Source organism: Ixodes scapularis, unplaced genomic scaffold, assembly GCF_016920785.2.
Source record: "Ixodes scapularis isolate PalLabHiFi unplaced genomic scaffold, ASM1692078v2 PGA_scaffold3__209_contigs__length_174095766, whole genome shotgun sequence".
Lineage (NCBI taxonomy): Eukaryota > Metazoa > Arthropoda > Arachnida > Ixodida > Ixodidae > Ixodes > Ixodes scapularis.
The window spans coordinates 144,129,892-144,149,651 of NW_024609868.1; the positions used below are offsets into that span (position 1 = coordinate 144,129,892).

General features: G+C 49.0%; 1 protein-coding gene across 1 annotated transcript in view; it reads right to left on the minus strand.

Annotated features, from left to right (window-relative positions):
• LOC115324826 (nose resistant to fluoxetine protein 6) overlaps positions 1-19,273 on the minus strand; it is a 107,093-nt gene extending 87,820 nt beyond the window's left edge. Inside the window, exons 1-2 of the mRNA XM_042292900.1 lie at positions 18,961-19,273; positions 17,967-18,178 (exon numbers count right to left, since the gene is read on the minus strand). Coding sequence (XP_042148834.1) covers positions 17,967-18,178; positions 18,961-19,273 — 525 coding nt within the window. The remainder of the gene's footprint in view (positions 1-17,966; positions 18,179-18,960) is intronic.
• Between the last annotated feature and the right edge of the window lie 487 nt (positions 19,274-19,760).

Genomic DNA, 19,760 nt, shown 5'->3' on the forward strand with positions numbered 1-19,760 from the left:
CAACACCCGGACGGTTCTTGTTACACTGAAGGCGGGTGTTACCGTGGAAAAACTACTGCATGCGGATAGCCGGAGGAATGACACTTGTGGTGGCACCGGGCAGGGCCCCGCTTTGCCTTAGGTGCTATCGCACTGGCCATATTCGGCGTGAGTGCCGGGTCCCCAAGTGCAGCGAGTGCCGTCGGTTCGGCCACGCGGCCGAACAGTGCGTGCGGACTTATGCGGCGGTCGCAGGGCCTACGGGAGGGGGAGAGGATACGTCTGAGCTCTTATTGGATGAAGCAGACATGGAGGAAGAGGGGGCCACTGCGAAGCCAGTGCTCGCCCCTACACTGGAAGGAGTGACAAACGTTAAAGCGCTGGTGCCAAGTGACGACAAACAGATTTTCACGTAAGCAGCGGTCCCTAAAGCCACTGGAGCCGTTCGGTGGCCACCTTGCGAGCGTCGTAAGCCTTACCGAAAAGGAGCAAGAGGTTGAGACAGGAGCCGACGAGGTGACGGACATTACCATGACCAACGCTGGTACCCAAGCTGTCAAAAGGTCAAGGGAAACTGATCAAGACCCGGCAGGAACCCTCAAGGGATTAGGTGAAGCTGAACCGCCATCGAAAACGACTCCAGGACGACCCCTTCGTTTGCCACAGAAGGCGAGGACGAAGCCCCCTTAGACCAAGGAGGAAAGGGAGCACCGGTACTGTGGTACGCATAGCCTGCGCTTGGTGAGGATGCCTTCGCTTGCAGTGTCCTTCTTGTGGTGCAACGGAGATGTCACAGCTTGTTGACTCAGTCAAATTTGGAACTCTGAACGTTCGTGGCATGTCTACCAGTCGTAAACAGTACCAGGTACGAAGAGTTCTCGAAGACAATAATCTGGACATCTTCGCAGTCCAAGAAACTAAAGTAGAAAGTGAGGAGGACACCGCGAGGCTAGTGCAGCCCTTTCAGGCCACGTTTGATATCTGTGTTAGTCACGCTAACGGCTTGTCGGGGGGTGTTTATTATTCATCAGAAGGGCGCTGAATGCTAAGGATTACGTAATAACTACAGATAGTTTCGGTAGGCTTATTGTATGCGATTTCGTAATTTTTGATAGGCCTTGGAGGGTCATTTGCGTTTATTCTCCCAATCAGGTCAAAGAAAGGAAAAATTTTTTGAGTGTCTACATTACTTTTTAAACTGTGCCCGAGAAATAGTATTGTTAGGGGATTTCATTTGTGTCTGCGAGGAAAGCGACAAATCAACGAAGGCAAAACATAGCGACTCCAGCGCGTTGTTTCTGAGCACTATGGTTCATGAATACTCCCTCCTTGACGTTGCTACTTTTCTTAAAAAGACGGAGACGCTCAGATATACGCATTTTTGTTCGTCCAGCCACGCTAGACTTGACAGGGCTTACGTGTCAGCCGAGCTTTTAACTGGGACGGACGAGTACAAGGTTCTGCCGATAATTTTCAGCGATCACGCACTGGTGACGTTCACTTTGGGCGAAGCTAGAAGAAAAACTAATCGCTTCAGTTGGGGTTTGTGGAAATTTAATTCTAAGCTACTTGACGACGAAGTTTTTACTAACATGCTAGAAGCGTTGTTGGGGAAAATGTTCAGTGGGCATTTTATTAACTCAGCTGAGGCATGGGAGGTAACAAAGCAAGAAATAAACCTAGCAGCTCTAGAAAGATCCCACACTCTAAAATATTTAAGGGACAAAGAAGAGAACCTACTTCGTGCAGATTTAAAGGGACTCCTTAAGTTAGAATCCGAATGTCCTGGTATATATATTTAAACGATATTAAAACTACCAAAAATAGTTTATCCGCAATAGAAACTGAGAAGTATAAAGGGGCGGTAGTCAGAGCGCGTGCTGAAAAATATCTCCTCGGAGAACAACCGACGAAAAGAACGCTTAGTAGAGAAAAGCACTACGCGAGTAAGAAGAGAGTCTGTGAAATTGAGTATCGCGGCTCGTTAAGTTCGAAAGACGAAGTGATAGAGCAAGCATTTTTCGAGTACTACAGTCAGCTTTTTCAGTGTGACGCAAAGCCGAATCGGGGTCACCTTGGTAACGCCTTCTTGCATCTGATTCCGAGATTAGATGAAGACACGACAGCTTGGCTTGAGCAGCCAATTGAACTTAGCGAAATCGAAGCAGCTATAGACGAACTACAGTCCGGAAAATCACCCGGTCCTGACGGGCTGAATGCTACTGTGTATAAAACGTTACTGTGTATAAAAAGAACGTTCTAGCACAAAAGCTTCATAAAGTAATATTGGAAGCGTTCTAAAAAAAAAAACATTGCCACCTTCTTTCCTTAATAGTCACACAGTCCTCATTCCAAAAGTTTCCGACGACGAAAAACTTAGGAATGTCAAAAACTACAGGCGGATTGCTTTAAGCAACGTAGATTATAAAATTTTTATGAAAGTGCTTGCTCGTAGACTTCAAGCTGTGATACACAACGTCATAGGAGACCACCAAACATGCGGGATTAAAGGGCGGACAATTTTTACAAACATTCACTGTGCGCGCAGTATTCTCGAGTGTTGTGACATGAATCAAGGCCAAGTAGTCATGTTACAAATAGATTTAGAGAAGGCATTTGATCGCGTACATCATGATGTTTTGTTTGATTTACTGGACCGCGTTAGGGTTGGCAAAGTTATTCTAGCTGGTGTACGAATGGCATATAGTGGGTGCACCACGCAACTGATTGTGGATGGTCGCCTTACCCAACCCATCCCAGTTTTGTCATCTGTAAGGCAGGGATGTCCCCTTTCACCTCTATTATTTAACATATATTTAGAGCCTTTCTGTCGTCGGATAATTGAAAATAGAGATATACAAGGTTTTAGGTTGCACAGCAAAGAAGTCAAACTGCTGGCTTATGCGGACGATGTGGCTGTATTTTGTAACGACAAAAAGAGCATATCAGAGGCTGTGTGTTTGATTAAAAGTTTCTGTGAAGCAATCGGGGCTTCTGTAAATTGGGCGAAATGTGTTGGATTTTGGCACGGGTCATGGGCAACGAGGCCCCATCAATTCGAAAACATTAGCTTCATGCTCACCCCTGTCCCCTATCTTGGAGTGCCTCTTCAGCATTATAAAACAAACAATACGTATTGGTCATCGGTCATCAATGAAACCGGGGGAAAAGCACAGAAATGGACAGGAAGTGACTTATCCATTTTGCTCGGGCCACGGTGTGTAACGTGTTTTTAATTGCCAAAATCTGGTATGTGCTTCAAGTAATCAGTTGTTCCCGCATCAACATTCAGAAGCTACATCGTGTTTTTGCCGTATTTATATGGCAGTCTGGATGGGAGAGAGTAAGCCGCGATAACCTTTTTTGTCGTGTCACCAAAGCCGGACTTTCCTTGTCACACCTTTTCGTTAAGCAAGTGGCTTCGAGATTCATGTTTCTACGGGATCAAGCCGACCCTTTTCTGCGTACTGTGATACAAACCTGTTTGGCGGAGCAAATACCTTCGTTTGTCGTCTCGTCATTTAAACGCAGTGCGTGCCATCTCAGCCCTTACCTGAGTGAAGTAGTTAGCGCATTTCAGTTCTTGTCTGTGCGTTTTTCTTTAGAATATCTTTCTGGAGTCGCGCGGAAACGTCTATCGGGGGATTTATACGATGTTCTTTTTCCTGTACCTTTGTACCGTAACAGATTCTGTGAACGCCGTGAGAGAGACGTTTTCAGCCGCGTCAAGAAAATGCACGTTCCGCCAACAGTTAAAACCTTTTTCTTTAAGCTCCATACTAATACTCTTCCTGTGAAGACATGGCTTAAAGATAAAGGGATCTTTGTTCCTTGGGGAGTTCATTGCTTTCTGTGCCAAAAACCGGAAACGATTGAGCACGTCTTTCTAGAGTGCTGAGACGCCCTGCTCTTTTGGGATGTCTTGCAGAGGACCATAAAAAAGATCTTTCCATCACCCCGGACGGTATTAGGTTCTTAAATACAGAAGATCAGACTGACGATACGATTCCTTTAGATACAGTCATGCTCATTGGCCTCCACAGCATCTGGAAAAGTCGTATGGCTGTAAGACATGCTGATGTGAATGTAGGGCCTGTGCGAAAATATTTCGTGCAAACTGTGTGCGAGTTAACAGCTGTCAACAAAGCCAAGATTCCTCCCCCTGAGTGGTTACCTGTCTTCGAGGAACTGAAGGCCTTAAAAGACTTTTAAACTAACGACCATCCCAAGCCATGGTATAGGCTGGGCGCTTTTCTTTTAAAAAAATGTTTCTGTTGTATGTCATTGTGTTACAAACTTTTACTGTGGCAATAAAAAAAAGAAAAACGCGCTTGTGGTTTAACGGTTATCGCGCGTGCCTTCCACGCAAAAAGCCAGGGTTCGATTCAAGGCCGCGGGGACGCCTTTTTGTTGACCCTAACGTAATGTTCTGGTAAATTCGAGAACCGTGTTGGGGGGCTTGTTCCAGGTGAGAATGTTCTACACGCCGAAACTTCGACGCCGATTATTCCAGAAGCCCACTCGTATACATAAGGGGCTCCGCGGGGCGAGCCGCAGTCAGTTTTTGCCCCAGCGTTGGACTCTGGTGTCTCGCCGACTTCGACGCTCGCGACGCTTTATAATTATCTTCTATTCCCTTTTTGTTTTGGGGCACAAGTTCGCCAAATTGAACATTTATTTCTTCCTGTTTATTGATTGTTAATTTGGTCATCTCCCGTGACATTCTGGTGGAAGTGCGGGGTACCGCATGTCCGTGCAGCGCTCCCCTCCGAGTTCCCGCAGTGCAAGTCCGAACCCAAGGCCCCAGAGAACATAGCGAAGACCAGACCGGGATCCGATTAAGCCGTCGAAACCTTGGCCTACTCCCGGAATCAGGACCCTTGTTACCGAAGACCAAGCAAAAAAGGAGGACGACGATGGCCAACAAGTCGGAGACCCCGGCCGCTTCTGCCATCGTATACCTGCCCGTCGCGCCCCGAACTCCGACGCCTTTCCACAGGATGATCAACGAAGACGTTGAGGATTGGCTACAACATTACGAACCAGTGTCCCGCCATTAGCGATGGACACCGGATCAGTGCCTTCAGAACGTCTACTTCGGTCTGGAAGGCGCGGCTCGACCCTGATTCGAGAACCAGGAAGCGTCGATTTCGTCGTTGCAAGAATTCCAAACCGAGCTGCAACGCACCTTTGCCAACCAGCACAAACGACAGCGGGCCGAAGGCCTCCTGCGAGCGAGAAACCAAGGACCGACCGAGAGCGTCACAAGCTTCGTCGAAGACGTTCTCCACCTGATGAATCGTGCCGACCCAACCGCTCCCGAAAAGAAAAAGCTGCGGGTCTTGAAGCGCGGCGTGGAGAAAAACATTTTTGCTGGCCTTGTGCGGAGCCCGCCTACCACCGTCGAAGGTTTCATCACTGAAGCAACGAACATCGAGCGCGCGCTTCAGGCGTGCGCTTCCCAGTACCGGTGACATCCAGGCGTCACTGCACCCACGCTGCTTAACGGCGAAAACACTCCGGGTACGCCGGACATCCGGGAAATTATCCGGGAGGTCGACGGGGAGGAACTGCGAAGGTTGCTGCCAACCACCAGTCGTCCGCCAACCCATTCCATCGCCGAGGCTGTCCGAGAAGAAGTGCATCGGGCGCTCCAACCGGAAGTTCCTGTCACCACGGTGGCTCCAGAGGAACCGACGTTGAGCTACGACGCCATGGCCCGACGCCCGCCGCAAGCTCCCCGCCAAGCCACGCCGCCACCCCGAAGACGCCCCAACGCTGCAGTACCCCCGACGACAGAAAGGTCAGGCGCACGTTCGACAAAGCAACCTGCGCCGAGGAAGACAGACGTCTGGAGGATGGCCGACCGACGCCCGCTGTGTTACCACCGCGGGGAAGATGGCCATGTGTACCGCCGATGCCCATACCGACGACTCGGGCTGCGCGGGTTCCACCCGAACGACCGGCGCCCCCGTTATAATAAACGCCCTCGGAAGATCGACGAGTACCTGCGACGACCTCAGCCCCCCGAGCCTGTGCACCGCCGAGAGTCCCGGTCGCAGTCACCACGACGTCCAGCTTCGCCGATGCACCGACCCTGGCGTGAAAGCCTGTCACCCCTCACTCCTCGCCGGCGAAACTAGGCGCAGCAATCCCTGGAGATGGAGTTGCCGAAGACGACCGACTCGAATATCCTCCACGAGCGTCGGAGGGCCCCCACTCAAACGCCACCAGAGACCGAAACGACGCTCCAGCAACGGTAAAGAATAACCTAAACATCGTTATCGACGGTCACGACGCGTCGGCTCTCGTCGACACCGAAGCACACTACTCCGTCGTGAGTGGGAGCTCTCCCAACGCCTTCGGAAAGCGACCACGCCGTGGGATGGCCCACAGATACGAACCGCCGGGGGATATCTCATCACGCAAGTCGGAAGATGCACTGCTCGCGTCGAGATTCGCGGCGAGACGTGTCCGGTAAAGTTCGTCGTTCTACGAGACTGTGCGAGAGACGTTATACTCGTAATGGACTTCTCGCGCGAATACGGCGCCGTCATCGGCCTGGAAGCCAACGAGTTGAGGCTGCTGAAACCTGTCGTAGTGCCCGAGGAACAGCAAACTACGGCAGCCACCTAAGCAACAGTGCGTATACTCTCCGACCACGTGAACTCGCCATTACGCTCGAGTGTACTTGTGCCTGACGCGACCGAAAAAAGCATCTGCAGAGAAGCTTTGCTGGAAGGTAGCGTCGAACTGCTCCTAGGAAGAGGGATCGGGGTTGCAAGAGGCATCGCGGAGCTCCAACAGGGACACACTGCTGCACTCGTAATGAACTTCCGACAGGGGGCTCACCACCTTACGAAAGGCACCGCCCTGGGTCACGCGGAGGAACTTCTTGACTCAGCAGCTATCGCCGGAGTATCAGAAGACCTCTCTTCGTGGCAACACGAAACAACGCCGCCTTCGCTGTTTGACATCGAACCAACCCTGCCTACCCCACGATGGCGACAACTCAGTTACCTTCTCGCCGAGTACAGTAACTGCTTCTCCACGCCGTCAAAGGTACGCCAAACGACGGCTGCGAAACATCGAATTGTTACTGATGACGACGCTCTTCCCGTTCATCGGTGGCCGTACCGTGTCTCTGTGAAAGAGACAGAAGTCATCCAGAAACAAGTTGAAGAAATGCTCGACAGCAACATCATCCAGCCCTCAAACAGTCCGCGGGCTTCACCGGTAGTCCTGGTGGAAAAGAAAGACGGGACCCTTCGGTTCTGCGTGGACTGTCGTAGACTGAACGCCTTAACAAAGAAGGATGTCTACCCGCTGCCCCGCATCGACGACACTCTGGACCGGCTGCGCCACCCCCGATACTTTTCGTCGATGGACCTGAAGACTGGGTGGGTACTGGCAGATCGAGGTCGACGAACGGAATCGTGAGAAGACTGCCTTCGTCACGCCGGACGGACTGTACGAATTTAAAGTAATGCCATTCCGACTGTGCACAGCACCGGCGACCTTCCAGCGCGTAATGGATACCGTCCATTCAGGCTTGAAATGGCAAAGCTTTCTCGTCTACCTCGACGATGTCGTGGTACACGCAAGCGATTTCGACGAGCACCTTAGACGTCTGCGAGCCGTGCTACAGGCTATCCAGAATGCTGGACTGACACTCAAGCCGTCAAAAAGTCAGTTTGTTTACGGCGAGCTCAAATTCTTGGGCCATGTCGTGAGCGCTCAGGGTGTAAGCCCTGACCCGGCAAAGACATCGGCTGTCGCCGCATTTCCGAAGCCATCAGACAAGAAATCCGTACAAAGATTTTTTCGGCTGTGCGCTTGCTAGAGACGTCTCGTTCACGATTTTGCCAAGATTTCTGCACTGCTCACGAATCTGCCGAAGGACAACGTGAACTTCCAGTGGGGAGAGGAGCAAGAACAAGCGTTCAACGAACTGAAGGAAAGACTCCAGTGGCCCCCTACCCTCGGACACTTTGATTCATCAGCTTAAACGGAAGTTCACACGGACGCCAGCAACGCCGCACTCGGCGCGATACTCGTCCAAAGGCGAGACGGAGCAGAGAGGGTGATCGCTTACGCTAGCTGGGCACTGTCCAAGGCAGAGCAAAATTACTCAACGACCGACAAGGAATGTTTTGCTGTCATCTGGTCGTTAACCAAGTTCCGCCCCTTCCTGTATGGGATACCGTTCCGCGTTGTCACGGACCACCACGCTCTCTGTTGACTCGCCACCCTCAAGGACCCGTCAGGACGCCTCGCTCGCTGGAGTCTCCGACTGCAAGAGTTCGACGTAACCATTGTGCATAAGTCTGGCCGCAAGCATAACGACGCCAACTGTTTGTCTAGGGCCCTTGTTGAATCTCCTTCATACAGCACCGACGACGACGATAAGGACCGTTTTCTCGGCGCAATTACAGATACCGATATGTGAGCACTTCAACGAGACGACCCGGAACTTCGCGCGGTGATCGACCACCTCGATGGTCAAGGAAGTTCAGTTCCGCGAGTCTTGGCCCGAGACATGTCAAGCATCGTCAAGCTTCGGAACCAGCAACCCTGACTGGCTGCTGGTGGTCCCAGCTGGCCTTCGAGAAGAAATCTTTGAAGCATTCCACGACGACCCGACGGCTGGACACCTCGGCTACAGCAGGACGCTTGCACGGATTCGTAAAAAGTACTGCTGGCTGAAACTCCCAAAAACCGTCCATCTGTACACGGTCCTGCCACGAGTTCCATCGACGTAAACATCCTCCGACGGAGCCAGCAGGACTTCTGCAGCCGATACGTGAACCAACTACACCCTTCCAGCAGGTTGAAATGGATTTACTTGGCCCTTTTCCGCTGTCAACGTCAGGAAACCGCTGGATAATCGTCGCCACAGCTTATCTCACACAGTACGCCGAAACGAAAGCCCTTCCATCGGGAACAGCGGTTGAAGTCGCCAAGTTTTTCGTCGAATGCATTCTCTTTCGACACGGCGCACCTGAAGTGCTGATCGCAGGTCGCGGATCACCTTTCATGGCACAGCTGACCCAAGAAGTTCTTCGGCTAAGTCACACCAGCCATCGACGAACCACCGCCTATCATCCACAGACCAACGGACTAACGGAGCGGCTCAACAAGACGATCGTCGACATGATCTCCATGTACGTCGAAGTAGAGCACAAGACGTGGGACGAGGTGTTGCCGTACGTCACGTTTGCGTACAACACAGCAGTTCAAGAAACCACGGGAATGACACCGTTCCAACTGGTACACGCCGGACGGTTACAAAGATGCTCGACGCCATGTTGTCTCACGTGCCGGTCGACGATGGGAACGACGACGCTCAACTGATCTCGAAACGCGCGGAAAAATCTCGCCAACTGGCAAGAATCAAGATTCATGACCAACAGCGATTCGACGCACGCCGGTATAACCTTCATCGCCGGGACGTCCACTTTCGACCCGGAGACCGGGTATGGGTGTGGACACCAATACGGCGCCGCAGTCTCAGCGAGAAGCTTCTCAAACACTATTCCGGTCCATACAAAATCATCCGACGCCTCGGCGATCTGAACTACGAAGTTCTACCCGACGGAACGCGCCCGTCTGCAAGATGCCAGCCACGACCCGAGGTGGTGCACGTCGTCCCGCTCAAGCCGTATTACGAACGATAGAACTTTAGGCTCTCGTCAAAGAGGAACTGTCAACTGTGGCTCGCGACTCTGCTATCATTTTGCTGTGTATTTGTGTTTTCGTTTTGTGCCGCATCGGGACGATGCACGTTTTAAGAGGGGGGAATGATGCCTCGAGCGGCAGGCAGCGCGCTCATGGCCAGGCAGGCAGCGCGCTCATGGCCTAACAGTTATCGCGCGTGCCTTCCAAGCAGAAAGCCAGGGTTCGATTCCTGGCCGCGGGGACGCTTTTTTGTTGACTCTAACGTAATGCCCTGGTGAATTAGATAACCGGCCGGGTTGCTTGTTCGAGGTCAGAATGTTCTACACGCCGAACCTCCTACGCCGATGATTCCAGAAGCCCAGGGTGTACATAAGGGGCTCCGCGGGGCGAGCCGCAGTCAGTTTTCGCCCCAGCGTTCGACTCTGCTTTCTCGCCGACTTCGAGGCTCGGGACGCTTTGTTATTATCTTCGATTCCCTTTTCGTTTTAAGTTCGCCAAATTAAACGTTTATTTATTTCTATTTATTTATTGTTATTTTGGTAACCACCCATGGCAATATCCCCTCATGAGTAGAGGTGGACTCGGTACAAAGGAAGATGACTAAAATAGAAGAGTTCGGTAATTTTTGTGTGAGAGCATATTAATTTCTCTCTTATATCGCGAGCTTTGGCATGCGCGTTTCTGGGGCCTTGGTGTGCGAGTACCGGAACGCAATACGCCTTGGTGTGTCTTTTGTTGTGGTTCTGTGGTGTTATGGTGTTGCTTACAGACTCATTGTGCCGGGTGTATGCAGATTTTTGAAAGACTTCTTCGAAAGCTTGTGGTGCTGTGCACCACACTGAGCGAATAACCGGAAGCATAGAAACTAAGTGTCCAGAAATCATATCGTTTTGGGATGGGCAAAATGTGATGATTCAGCCGGTCCAAGTAGAACCGGCGGGAATTCTACATCTACGGTCGGCCACAAGTGCCCAGACGGATCAACAGTGCGGCGCCACCGAGCCCTTGAGCCTTGGCCTCGCCGACGTGGCCTCGTGGCGATTCATAAAAGATTGGTTTCCCGTTTACTGCGAACGACCACAGCTTGCAGTCAAAAGGTATGCAGCGGCGCATCGGCACTCCCGAGAGAACGCATGGAAAGCGACAGAGCTAAACAACGAGACCTTCTCTTTCTTGGGATGGAAGAGAAGAGAGGGACTATCGAGGGCACCGAAGAACAAGAGATGGGAACGTGTTGAATGCGGTAAGACCTTTGAAAAAAAATAACGGCATAACGGCAGTCAAAAACACGAAAAGAAGAACTGCTGGTGACACCTGCTAGTCTGCATCGAACGAAAGAACCGCTCATCACCTGCTCGGCCTCAAAGATAACGAGTGCAATCGTGAGCAAGTACACCAACGCGTACTATGAATATAAAATATTGTTCAAAAGGGAGCCTGCTTTGTGTGCTCTGAATTTTTCAACTCAAGGTGAACTCACAATATCAGGCATCTGTTACACATGCCGCGCTCTCTGGCTGCCCTGGATCCAGCCTTAAACGTCTTCGCAGATATCGCCGCGAAATGAAGCAGCTGTTCAAGGGGCAACGGGCGGCGGAAGGGCTCTATGACGATTGGTTTCTCATCGTAGGCTTCGTCGACTGGCAGATCGGGTCTTTTCTGGCAGTGGACCGAATTCCGGGGATAAACTGGTAACATGGCGGCTTCCTCGGGGCTCGGCAGTCTCCACGAGCGGTTACTGGGCTTTCGCTGCGAGGTCTCGAAGAATACGGTACGCTGCGCCTCCAACAGAAATGTCACAAATAGAAAAGGGCTCGATAAGTGTAATGTTTTGTTGGCGAACTTGTGCCAGAAAACAAAAGAACGAGCGTGGAGACAAGAGGGGCGGCGATTTCGCGGCGTAACAGTAAGCGAGAGCGAGACGGATTCAACAAGGTCACGCGTAGTTCCTTATCTAAGCTCCGTTCACCCATAAAGGAGCCATTAACCGATTTTTCTACTTTCGCTACACACTACTTAGAATCACTCCTTGATCTTAATAACTAAATAAACTCGCCTAAGTTTTTCCTTCTAGGCAATGACAGGTGCCAAAATAATTCGAGAAAGATGAGCATCATTCATCTCCTAAACTCGGAGCCAGAACAAGCGGCCACGCAGCTTGGTGCGTATCTTATGCCGGCAACGTTAATCATACCAACGCGCTGCAGTTGACGAAGAAGAATACGCTTCCCTAGTGAAAACGCTATTTGTTTGAGAAATTTCTTGAGTGCAATAAACACACATGAATCATACAATATATATAAGAACATATAAGAACCATATAAGAACTGTATCAGAACTATATAAAATATATAAGAAGATATAAGAACCATATAAGAACTGTATCAGAACTATATAAAATACATAAGAAGATATAAGAACCACATAAGAAATTTATGAGAAACTTCTTACAAGTTTCTTGTACGGTTCTTAAATGTTCTTATATATCTGATATTGTTCTTATGTGGTTCTTATATGGTTCTTATATGTTTTTATATATATTGTATGATTCATATGTGTTTATTGCACTCAAGAGATTTCTCATACAAATGAGATTTTTCGATAGGGTTGCTGCGCTTTAGGCATTGTTAGATTTTGGCTATTTTCATGACCCCGGTGGTTAAACACGAGCCAATACCCGAGTGTCCGGCGAGTCATTGACTGTTACGAGCCGAAGTCCAGTGCTCACGCAGTTTTCTTGTCCGATCCATGAGCCGTGCTCGACTATCATCAGGCGGTTGGGTTGAATCCCACAATTACGTTATCGAACTATGCGAAGGCCAACCTGAAAGACGCACAGACCGCCACTGAATGAGTGGCGGTCTGTGGGAGTTTACTTGAGCCAGACTGCACCAATGCGCCTCTGCAAAGTCATAAACATCCCAACCCGATATCGTTTCATGACCCCCTTAAGCTGAGACTGGAAGCTCCGCCTTCGGCGCGAGCTTTCTGCCTTTGCTAACACATTTGTCAACGCGCAGGCATGCGCATCCAAAGCACTGCGGAAGCCAGCGATCTCGCGCTGAAGGCGCGAGCTCGCTGGCTTCCGCAGTGCTTCGGATGCGCGTGCCTTCGCTTTGGATGCTTCCGTAGCGCGAGCTCGCTGTGAAGTCATCGGCATCGTCATCGGCATCGTCACTGATGACGTCATCAGTGACGATGCCGATGACGTCACTGATGACGTCATCAGTGACGTCACGCGCCCCATAATGCACCGCAAGTTACGCCGACAGTGACGGCGACGGCGACCGTCGCCGTCGACGTCGATGACGATGCGGATGCGGATGACGTCACTGATGACGTCATCGGCATCCCCATCGTCATCGTCATTGTCCCTGATTACGTCATCAGTGACATCACTGATGATGTCATCGGCGTCCCCGTCGATATCGTCATCGTCACTAATGACGTCATCAGTGACGTCCCTGATGACGTCATCGTCATCGTCATCGTCTCTAATGACGTCATCGTCATCCGCATCGTCATCGTCACTGATGACGTCAACAGTGACGTCACTGGTGACGTCACTGATGACGTCATCGTCACGTGACCTCATAGGGCTCACGTGACCCCCGTGAGGTCACGTGACCCTCGTGAGGCGACGGTGACGTCGCTCGGAGGGAGGAGTAGCAGACAGGATGAGGAGGTGAGGAGGAGGGAGGAAGGATATACCTTCCCATCGGTATTCTTCCCCTCCTCCTCCGCAAGAGCTGCGCTCTAATTCGGCGTTACAGGGAGTTGTAAACGGCTTTCATTTTTTTTAGGGTTACATAAAAATAACTCAATCGTTCTACCGTGGTAGGTTTCCAGATTAAACGACCCAGAAACATCTTGTCACCATGCGTTACTTCACGTTACGTTACAAAAGCTTGCGTCTGCTTACGCCACAAGACACCGGTACATATCTGCTTCATATTAAACGTGGCTACCAGCTCAAGGAGATGGCCTGGCACGGGACATTCGAGACACGAACGATTCGGTGCCTTATACGTAACGTAAGAAAATGTTAGGAAACATCGATGTGTGAACCAGTCTTCCATAGACGTATCTCACCAGCCAGTTTGTCTACGGCACCGCTGCAATAATGCATTCAGGGAACTTTAGTATTTTTGCACATACAACGACCTCGCTAGAGCTTTGCGCGAGCAGAGTGTGAGACGGCACGAGCCGTGTCGTGCACTGCCGCCTTTCGCCTGTGAACTTAAGTTATGACGGCGTCACGTATGCGCCACTGCTTGGTGAGATAGGTCTATTCGGTAAACGAGGTCAGAACGCAGTTTTGAGTCTAAGCCTAATGGCGTAGTAGGACCGAGGTACCGTGGGTTCATACCTTGTAGATCTTCGACTTTTTTATATTTTTGTGCTATATATGGTACCCTAGAATAAATTGACTTCGATCTCACATGAAGCGTAACTTGCGTCAAATATACAAAAAAAAAATCCGCCTGATCCGGGACTTTCCTAAATCCGGCTTGTCCTTGGGGATGTCCCGTAAAATTACTATATCACATTATAGATATAACTTCGTTCCGAGGGCCACTTTAGTTTGTAAGAAAAAACAAGAACGAATGAGAAATGAAACAATATGAAGACAAATTTGCCGATTAACGTTGCATGTTTCGACGCTGGTAAGTTATATATCTCTCGATGCGAGATGACGACGCACCAATCATTCTCGATTTCTTAAGGCGTTTTTCTCCTCGTGGAATGTACTAAGAGTCCTTCAGAACATCGGACCCTCATAACAGGTGCATGTCATGCGACAGCGTCCGGCAGTAGCGACTTGTGAGGGTCGACAGCTTTGACTTCGAGAACAGAAAAATGCGAAGCCATGTTTAATGCTCGGACAAAATTGGGAGCCAGTGTGAATGGTTTACTACGCAAGAAACATTTAACGACCATGGAAGAAATTGATTGTCTCTCAAGATGCTCCTCGATATGGCACGCCAGGGAATATTTAGTTGATAGAGGGTTGCTACAGCGGATATTGCGCTGTAAAACAAATCGAAAAAATTGGCGCCTGCACATAAGAAGCTCATGCTTTTGCTAAATATCAAAAGGGGTCATTTTTACTTCTTGAAATTTCAAAGCATGCATTTCTTTTTTGTAAAATATGAAACCAACTAACTCGTGAAAGTCAACAGCGGATGTTTTCGTAGGCGATCGAGTTAGCAATAAATGGAACTTGTAACGCCATCTCCAAATAAGCGTAGAGGGAAAACGAGGAATTCTGTTGTCATCTCGCATCGCCTATTGGAAAACTGTTATGCAAGTAAGAATACATTTCTAACTTTGTCGTCTGCGAACAAGTCCACTGTCAACTTCGGCAAGCTTGTGGGTCTCATTTTTTACGCGAAGAGAGCTACGCCTTGATATACAGGCAGGTGCTATACAGGCAGGTACTGGTTGTTACGGCACTATGACAGAACAGCACACGACAAAACAGCACGCGACAAAACAGCACGGTCAAAACAGCACGCGTCAAAACAGCACAGCGTCAAAACAGCACGGCGCCAAAACAGCACGCGTCAAAATAGCACGCGACAAAACAGCACAGCGTCAAAACGGCAAAGCGACAGAAGAACACGTGCCAAAACAGCACGGCGTCAAAACTGCACAGCGTCAGAACAGCACAGCGTCAAAACAGGATATTGACAATATAGCTAGGGTTTGGCGTTTTCGGTTTTTATTATTTTGAAACTCGGCGTACATTTTTCGGTTTTTATTCCAAGCAGAAGTTTTCGGTTCCTTGCTGAGAATATTTGTAGACACATAAACGTTTGAGTTCTTTTCGGTTTATTGACGAAAACCAGCATAGTGACGAAAAGGCGATATTTAAAGGCGTTTCTTTAAAATGAATAGTGAGTAAACCAGGTACTGGATTTTTTATTTGTTGCTGTCTGTGGCAGCCGATGCGACCTGTTCTGCAAGACGCAGTGGGGCCCTATCGTGATCTGACATTATCGTCGTGGGCTCGTATTTGTACGCAGATGAACATGAGCTTTACTACCACTTCGATCGGAAAGGCAAATATCAATATCCAAAAATTTGCAAGCATTGTACTCAGTGCGTCTTTCCCCCATTTTCACAACTGCGAGAGGTGGTTAATTCACGCAGACCAAGAAACGGCAATAATGCAATCATACTTATGACCTCCTCTAGTAGACGGAAGCTAGGGGTGTTAAAAAATGTGCGGCATTTCTGGATGCCCTTTAATTTTATTGTTCAGTTGACGATTAAACTCTCTTCTTTTGAACAAAGAATTCGGCACACAAATCCCTATCAGGTGAAAAACCCAGATTTCGTCCTGAAGACCATTACGTCGGTTGAACTTTTGTTGAAAGGTGAACCGATCTCGGAAACAAGCTGAAAACTGCTAAAGGAGGAGGTCATGCGGTCAGTAATGAGGCACGTTCCCGCACCCACCCCTCCAAACGCCCTTGAAAATGCTGACCTATTTCAGTTAAAGCGCAATTTGTAAAAAAAAATTTCGTCGTACTTTTACTTGTTTTATCGGTTTAAGCCGAAAACGCTGCGCCCTAATTAGAGTATATGCAGTTAAAAAATTCATGTCTCAAAGTAGGCACTGTAAAGGAATGGAGGGTCTAGGCCAATTCCTCGAAGGTGAGCTTGTCGACGGCCAGTATGTCGAATCCGTTCTCATGGGAGCAAGTTGGGAGTGAGGGGTATACTCGATGCGCACATGAAGGCACCGTGGGCAGTACCGAAGCCCCCGCTGGTGCGTATTATGGCTATTTCTCGAGCAGTTCTGCTGATATTGACGCGCAAGTTTGCTGGTGATGTCGTCTACAATAAATGAATCAATCGCACGGTAATGTGCTGTTGCTAGTTGTTAAAAAAAAGTGTGTGCGGCAACGGTGTGCTTAGCCCATGCTGTACGGCAACAGCATTGAGGCTATGGCATGTTTCTGCTTCACCGGTTTCCACTCGATCGAGGCCCTTCGTCGGCAATAATCTGTGAATTTAACTCAAAACAACTTCTCGCCTGCAAGCTGCAGCCGCGTGTTTCCGGGACATTTATTTCACGCTGAATGAACCCCGCAGAATCGGTGCCCATGGTACACCTTGAATTCGCTCGACATTAAAGTTGCCTTATCTTCCCGGTTCTTTCAATGCATCTGTAATTGCCGCATCTCCCGCTTTTTTGGGGCGACGTTTTACGCTTAAGTGGTAATTACGAAACGACGAGTACCCTCACCGGACCGCCGCAAACCAGACGGTTCATAACTTGAACTTATGGATATTTTTTTTCGCAACAACTTTTCTTCTTTCGCTGGGTCTAAAAAAAAAAAAAAAAAAAAAAAAAAAAGAAAAGAGACCAGACAACGCGTCCAACATTGACGCGAAGATATCACCTCTAACTACCCAATCAGCGTAGTTAAGTAGTATTACTTAACTACGCTGATTAACTACTTAACTACGTAGAGATCAGCGTAGTTAAGTAGTATTAACTACTGGTGCTAACTTCGTTTGTTTTTATCAATCACACTGCAACAGCCGTCGGGACACTGAATTAGCAATGAAATAGGCATGAAATTCCTTTATAACCTAGCGACAATAAATGAAAGGGTTAAGGAGGTTCGAAAATATTCGCGCAGAGGGAGGTGAAGAGCGCGCTCGAAGTTGCTACATACGTGCTGTTTTGTCGCTGTGCTGTTTTGTCGCTGTGCTGTTTTGTCGCTGTGCTGTTTTGACGCCGTGCTGTTGTGGCACGTGCTCTTTTGTCGCTTTGCCGCTTTGACGCTGCGCTGTTTTGTCGCGTGGTAGTTTGACGCCTGCTGTTTTGTCACCGTGCTGTTTTGACGCTGTGCTCTTTTGACGCGTCCTGCTTTGACCGTGCTGTTTTGTCGTGTGCTGTTCTGTCGCGTTCCCGGTTTTTACGGCTCATCTTACAGCGTGAAGTGCACTGCAGGCACCCAATAAGATTCAGGGTAAGTTATGGCCTTCAAGTGCTGGAGCAGGAGAAACTGATTAAAGTAAAGTAAATGCTATTTCGGACATTTATAGACCCGTTTCAAATCGTGCTCGCCCTCTGTTAGCTTCTGCGCCCGCTAAGCGAGGCAGCCATGATTTGGTTACCTTTATTGAGATTGGACACCGGCGTTACAACAGCGTAGCAATTACAAGCTTCGTGCCACAGAAATGCCAACGTCCAATGTTGCAGGATAGAATTCTGAAAGGATTCTAGTGCTGTCTGCTTGGCTAAGTGCATTCTGTACGAGCTGGTCTCCTGCGGGTGACGGGCTTACCCTTTTGTGTGAGATCATGGCTGCCGGCAGCATGTAGTCCACGATTGAAGTGTCGTTTCCCAACATAGCGTGCAGAAGACAGTACTGGCCTCTAACACTTTCGTAACCAAACTCGTCGTGCACCACCGTCTCTACGCACTCGTCGAATGCGCCCAGATCCATACGTGTTCCTTGAAGTAATCCCGTGGGGTACTTGCCCGTTGCGTCAATCACTGCGAACAAAGACATCCCTTGATGGACTCATAGCCACATGGAGCGACGGTTTGTTATGCGTATGAGAGGTGCGGGCGTTTTTTTTTCGACAAGATGACTTCAGGCAATGCTGACTTTAACCCTCCACTTCAAGGACGTATCTAAACTTGGTTTATTATCATTGTTTCGCCGCATGTTTTCATGAGGTACAAACATTTTATTAAGATATTTTTAAATGTTAGCTTCACTAGACTTGGAAGTTCCCTGTATCTTCTTGTTAACTACGTTATATCTACCCGTCCCCAACTGAAATCTCTGTCTGGGGTTTTACGAGAGTTTTACTTGTGATGGTGGACACTTACTTAAAACGGACTTTGGACTCATGCTGGTAAAACAAGGAAGTTCCTCGTTCTTTGAGGAGTGTGCTTAAGTGTTCTCTCTTAATCCTACTCGGCTGCGGCTCGCTGCCGAGTATTCTTACTTGGACACCGTTTGACAGCGATTAACGCACTATATTTGAAAATAAAACCCAAGGTAATTGCTTCCTTAGTTAGCTCACTACCAGTCAAAAGTTTTTTTAGTTTATTACTGGCTTCACTGAGCATTCACTAATCTTTACTTTATTGGACAATTGAAACCAAAAGCCATCCTTGGGGATGATTGTAGTAGTCTAATGTAGTGTTTACGCAAATGTTCACTTCAACCCAAGACACCTTTAAGCTTACAAGTATTTTTTACTCTCGTTAAATCAGAGTGAAACCAAATTACAAAAAAAGAAATATGCAAAAAATATTAAACTTACGTCTTAAAGTCCATGGTTCTAAGCTTCGGACACCACGCACGAGCTTCAACAATCCCAGCATACAACTGGGAGAGAGTTCCGCCGCCAGAAGCTTTCTGGTTAAAGTTGGGGCCGAGGTGTCTAAGACGCCGTTCAAGAGATCACGTAAGATATCCATGAGAGTCGGCCTCGGGGCTGTCTTCGAAGTCACGCGGGCAGTGTTCGCGCTCGCGCATTGCACGTTGTTTGCAAAGCTCTGCAGCAGCAGCAATAGCACCGGCAACGCCAGGATCAAGATGTTCCAGGCAAAGAACACGCTAGTCGCGTGCTTCATTATGACCCCTCTGCCGCCTAGAGATCTCAGGGCTCGCAATGTTTACGCTTCCCAGCGTTCGGTCTCGAGTGGAACGTAACGCATCAGTGGGTCTCAATTTGGGCCCGGATTTGCAGATTAGCTTCTGTTTCGCTTGGGACTTTTTGTCGTCCCCCAACAGTTAGTGCATCGTCTTCTGCGCCGAAGTTCAAGGACGAAGGGCGGGAAGCATGAAAACTAAAGTAGGCAAAAAAAAAAAAAAAAAGCCATAGAAAGTCACGGATGTAACACGTTTGTTTTTTTAGTCTTGCGCCCGCATTCGTTGAACATAACTTAATGACCGGGGAGTTGCTTACCTAGGCTGCCACGTTTTTTTCTAGGCACATTTCTCGTGTAAACCGGTCATTGCACGTCCTTGAAGATGCATTCGCTTTGAATAGACCGGAATGTCGGTCGTCGAGAGAAAATGAACATCGGAATCCATTAACAGGCTTGAGTACGGGAAAAG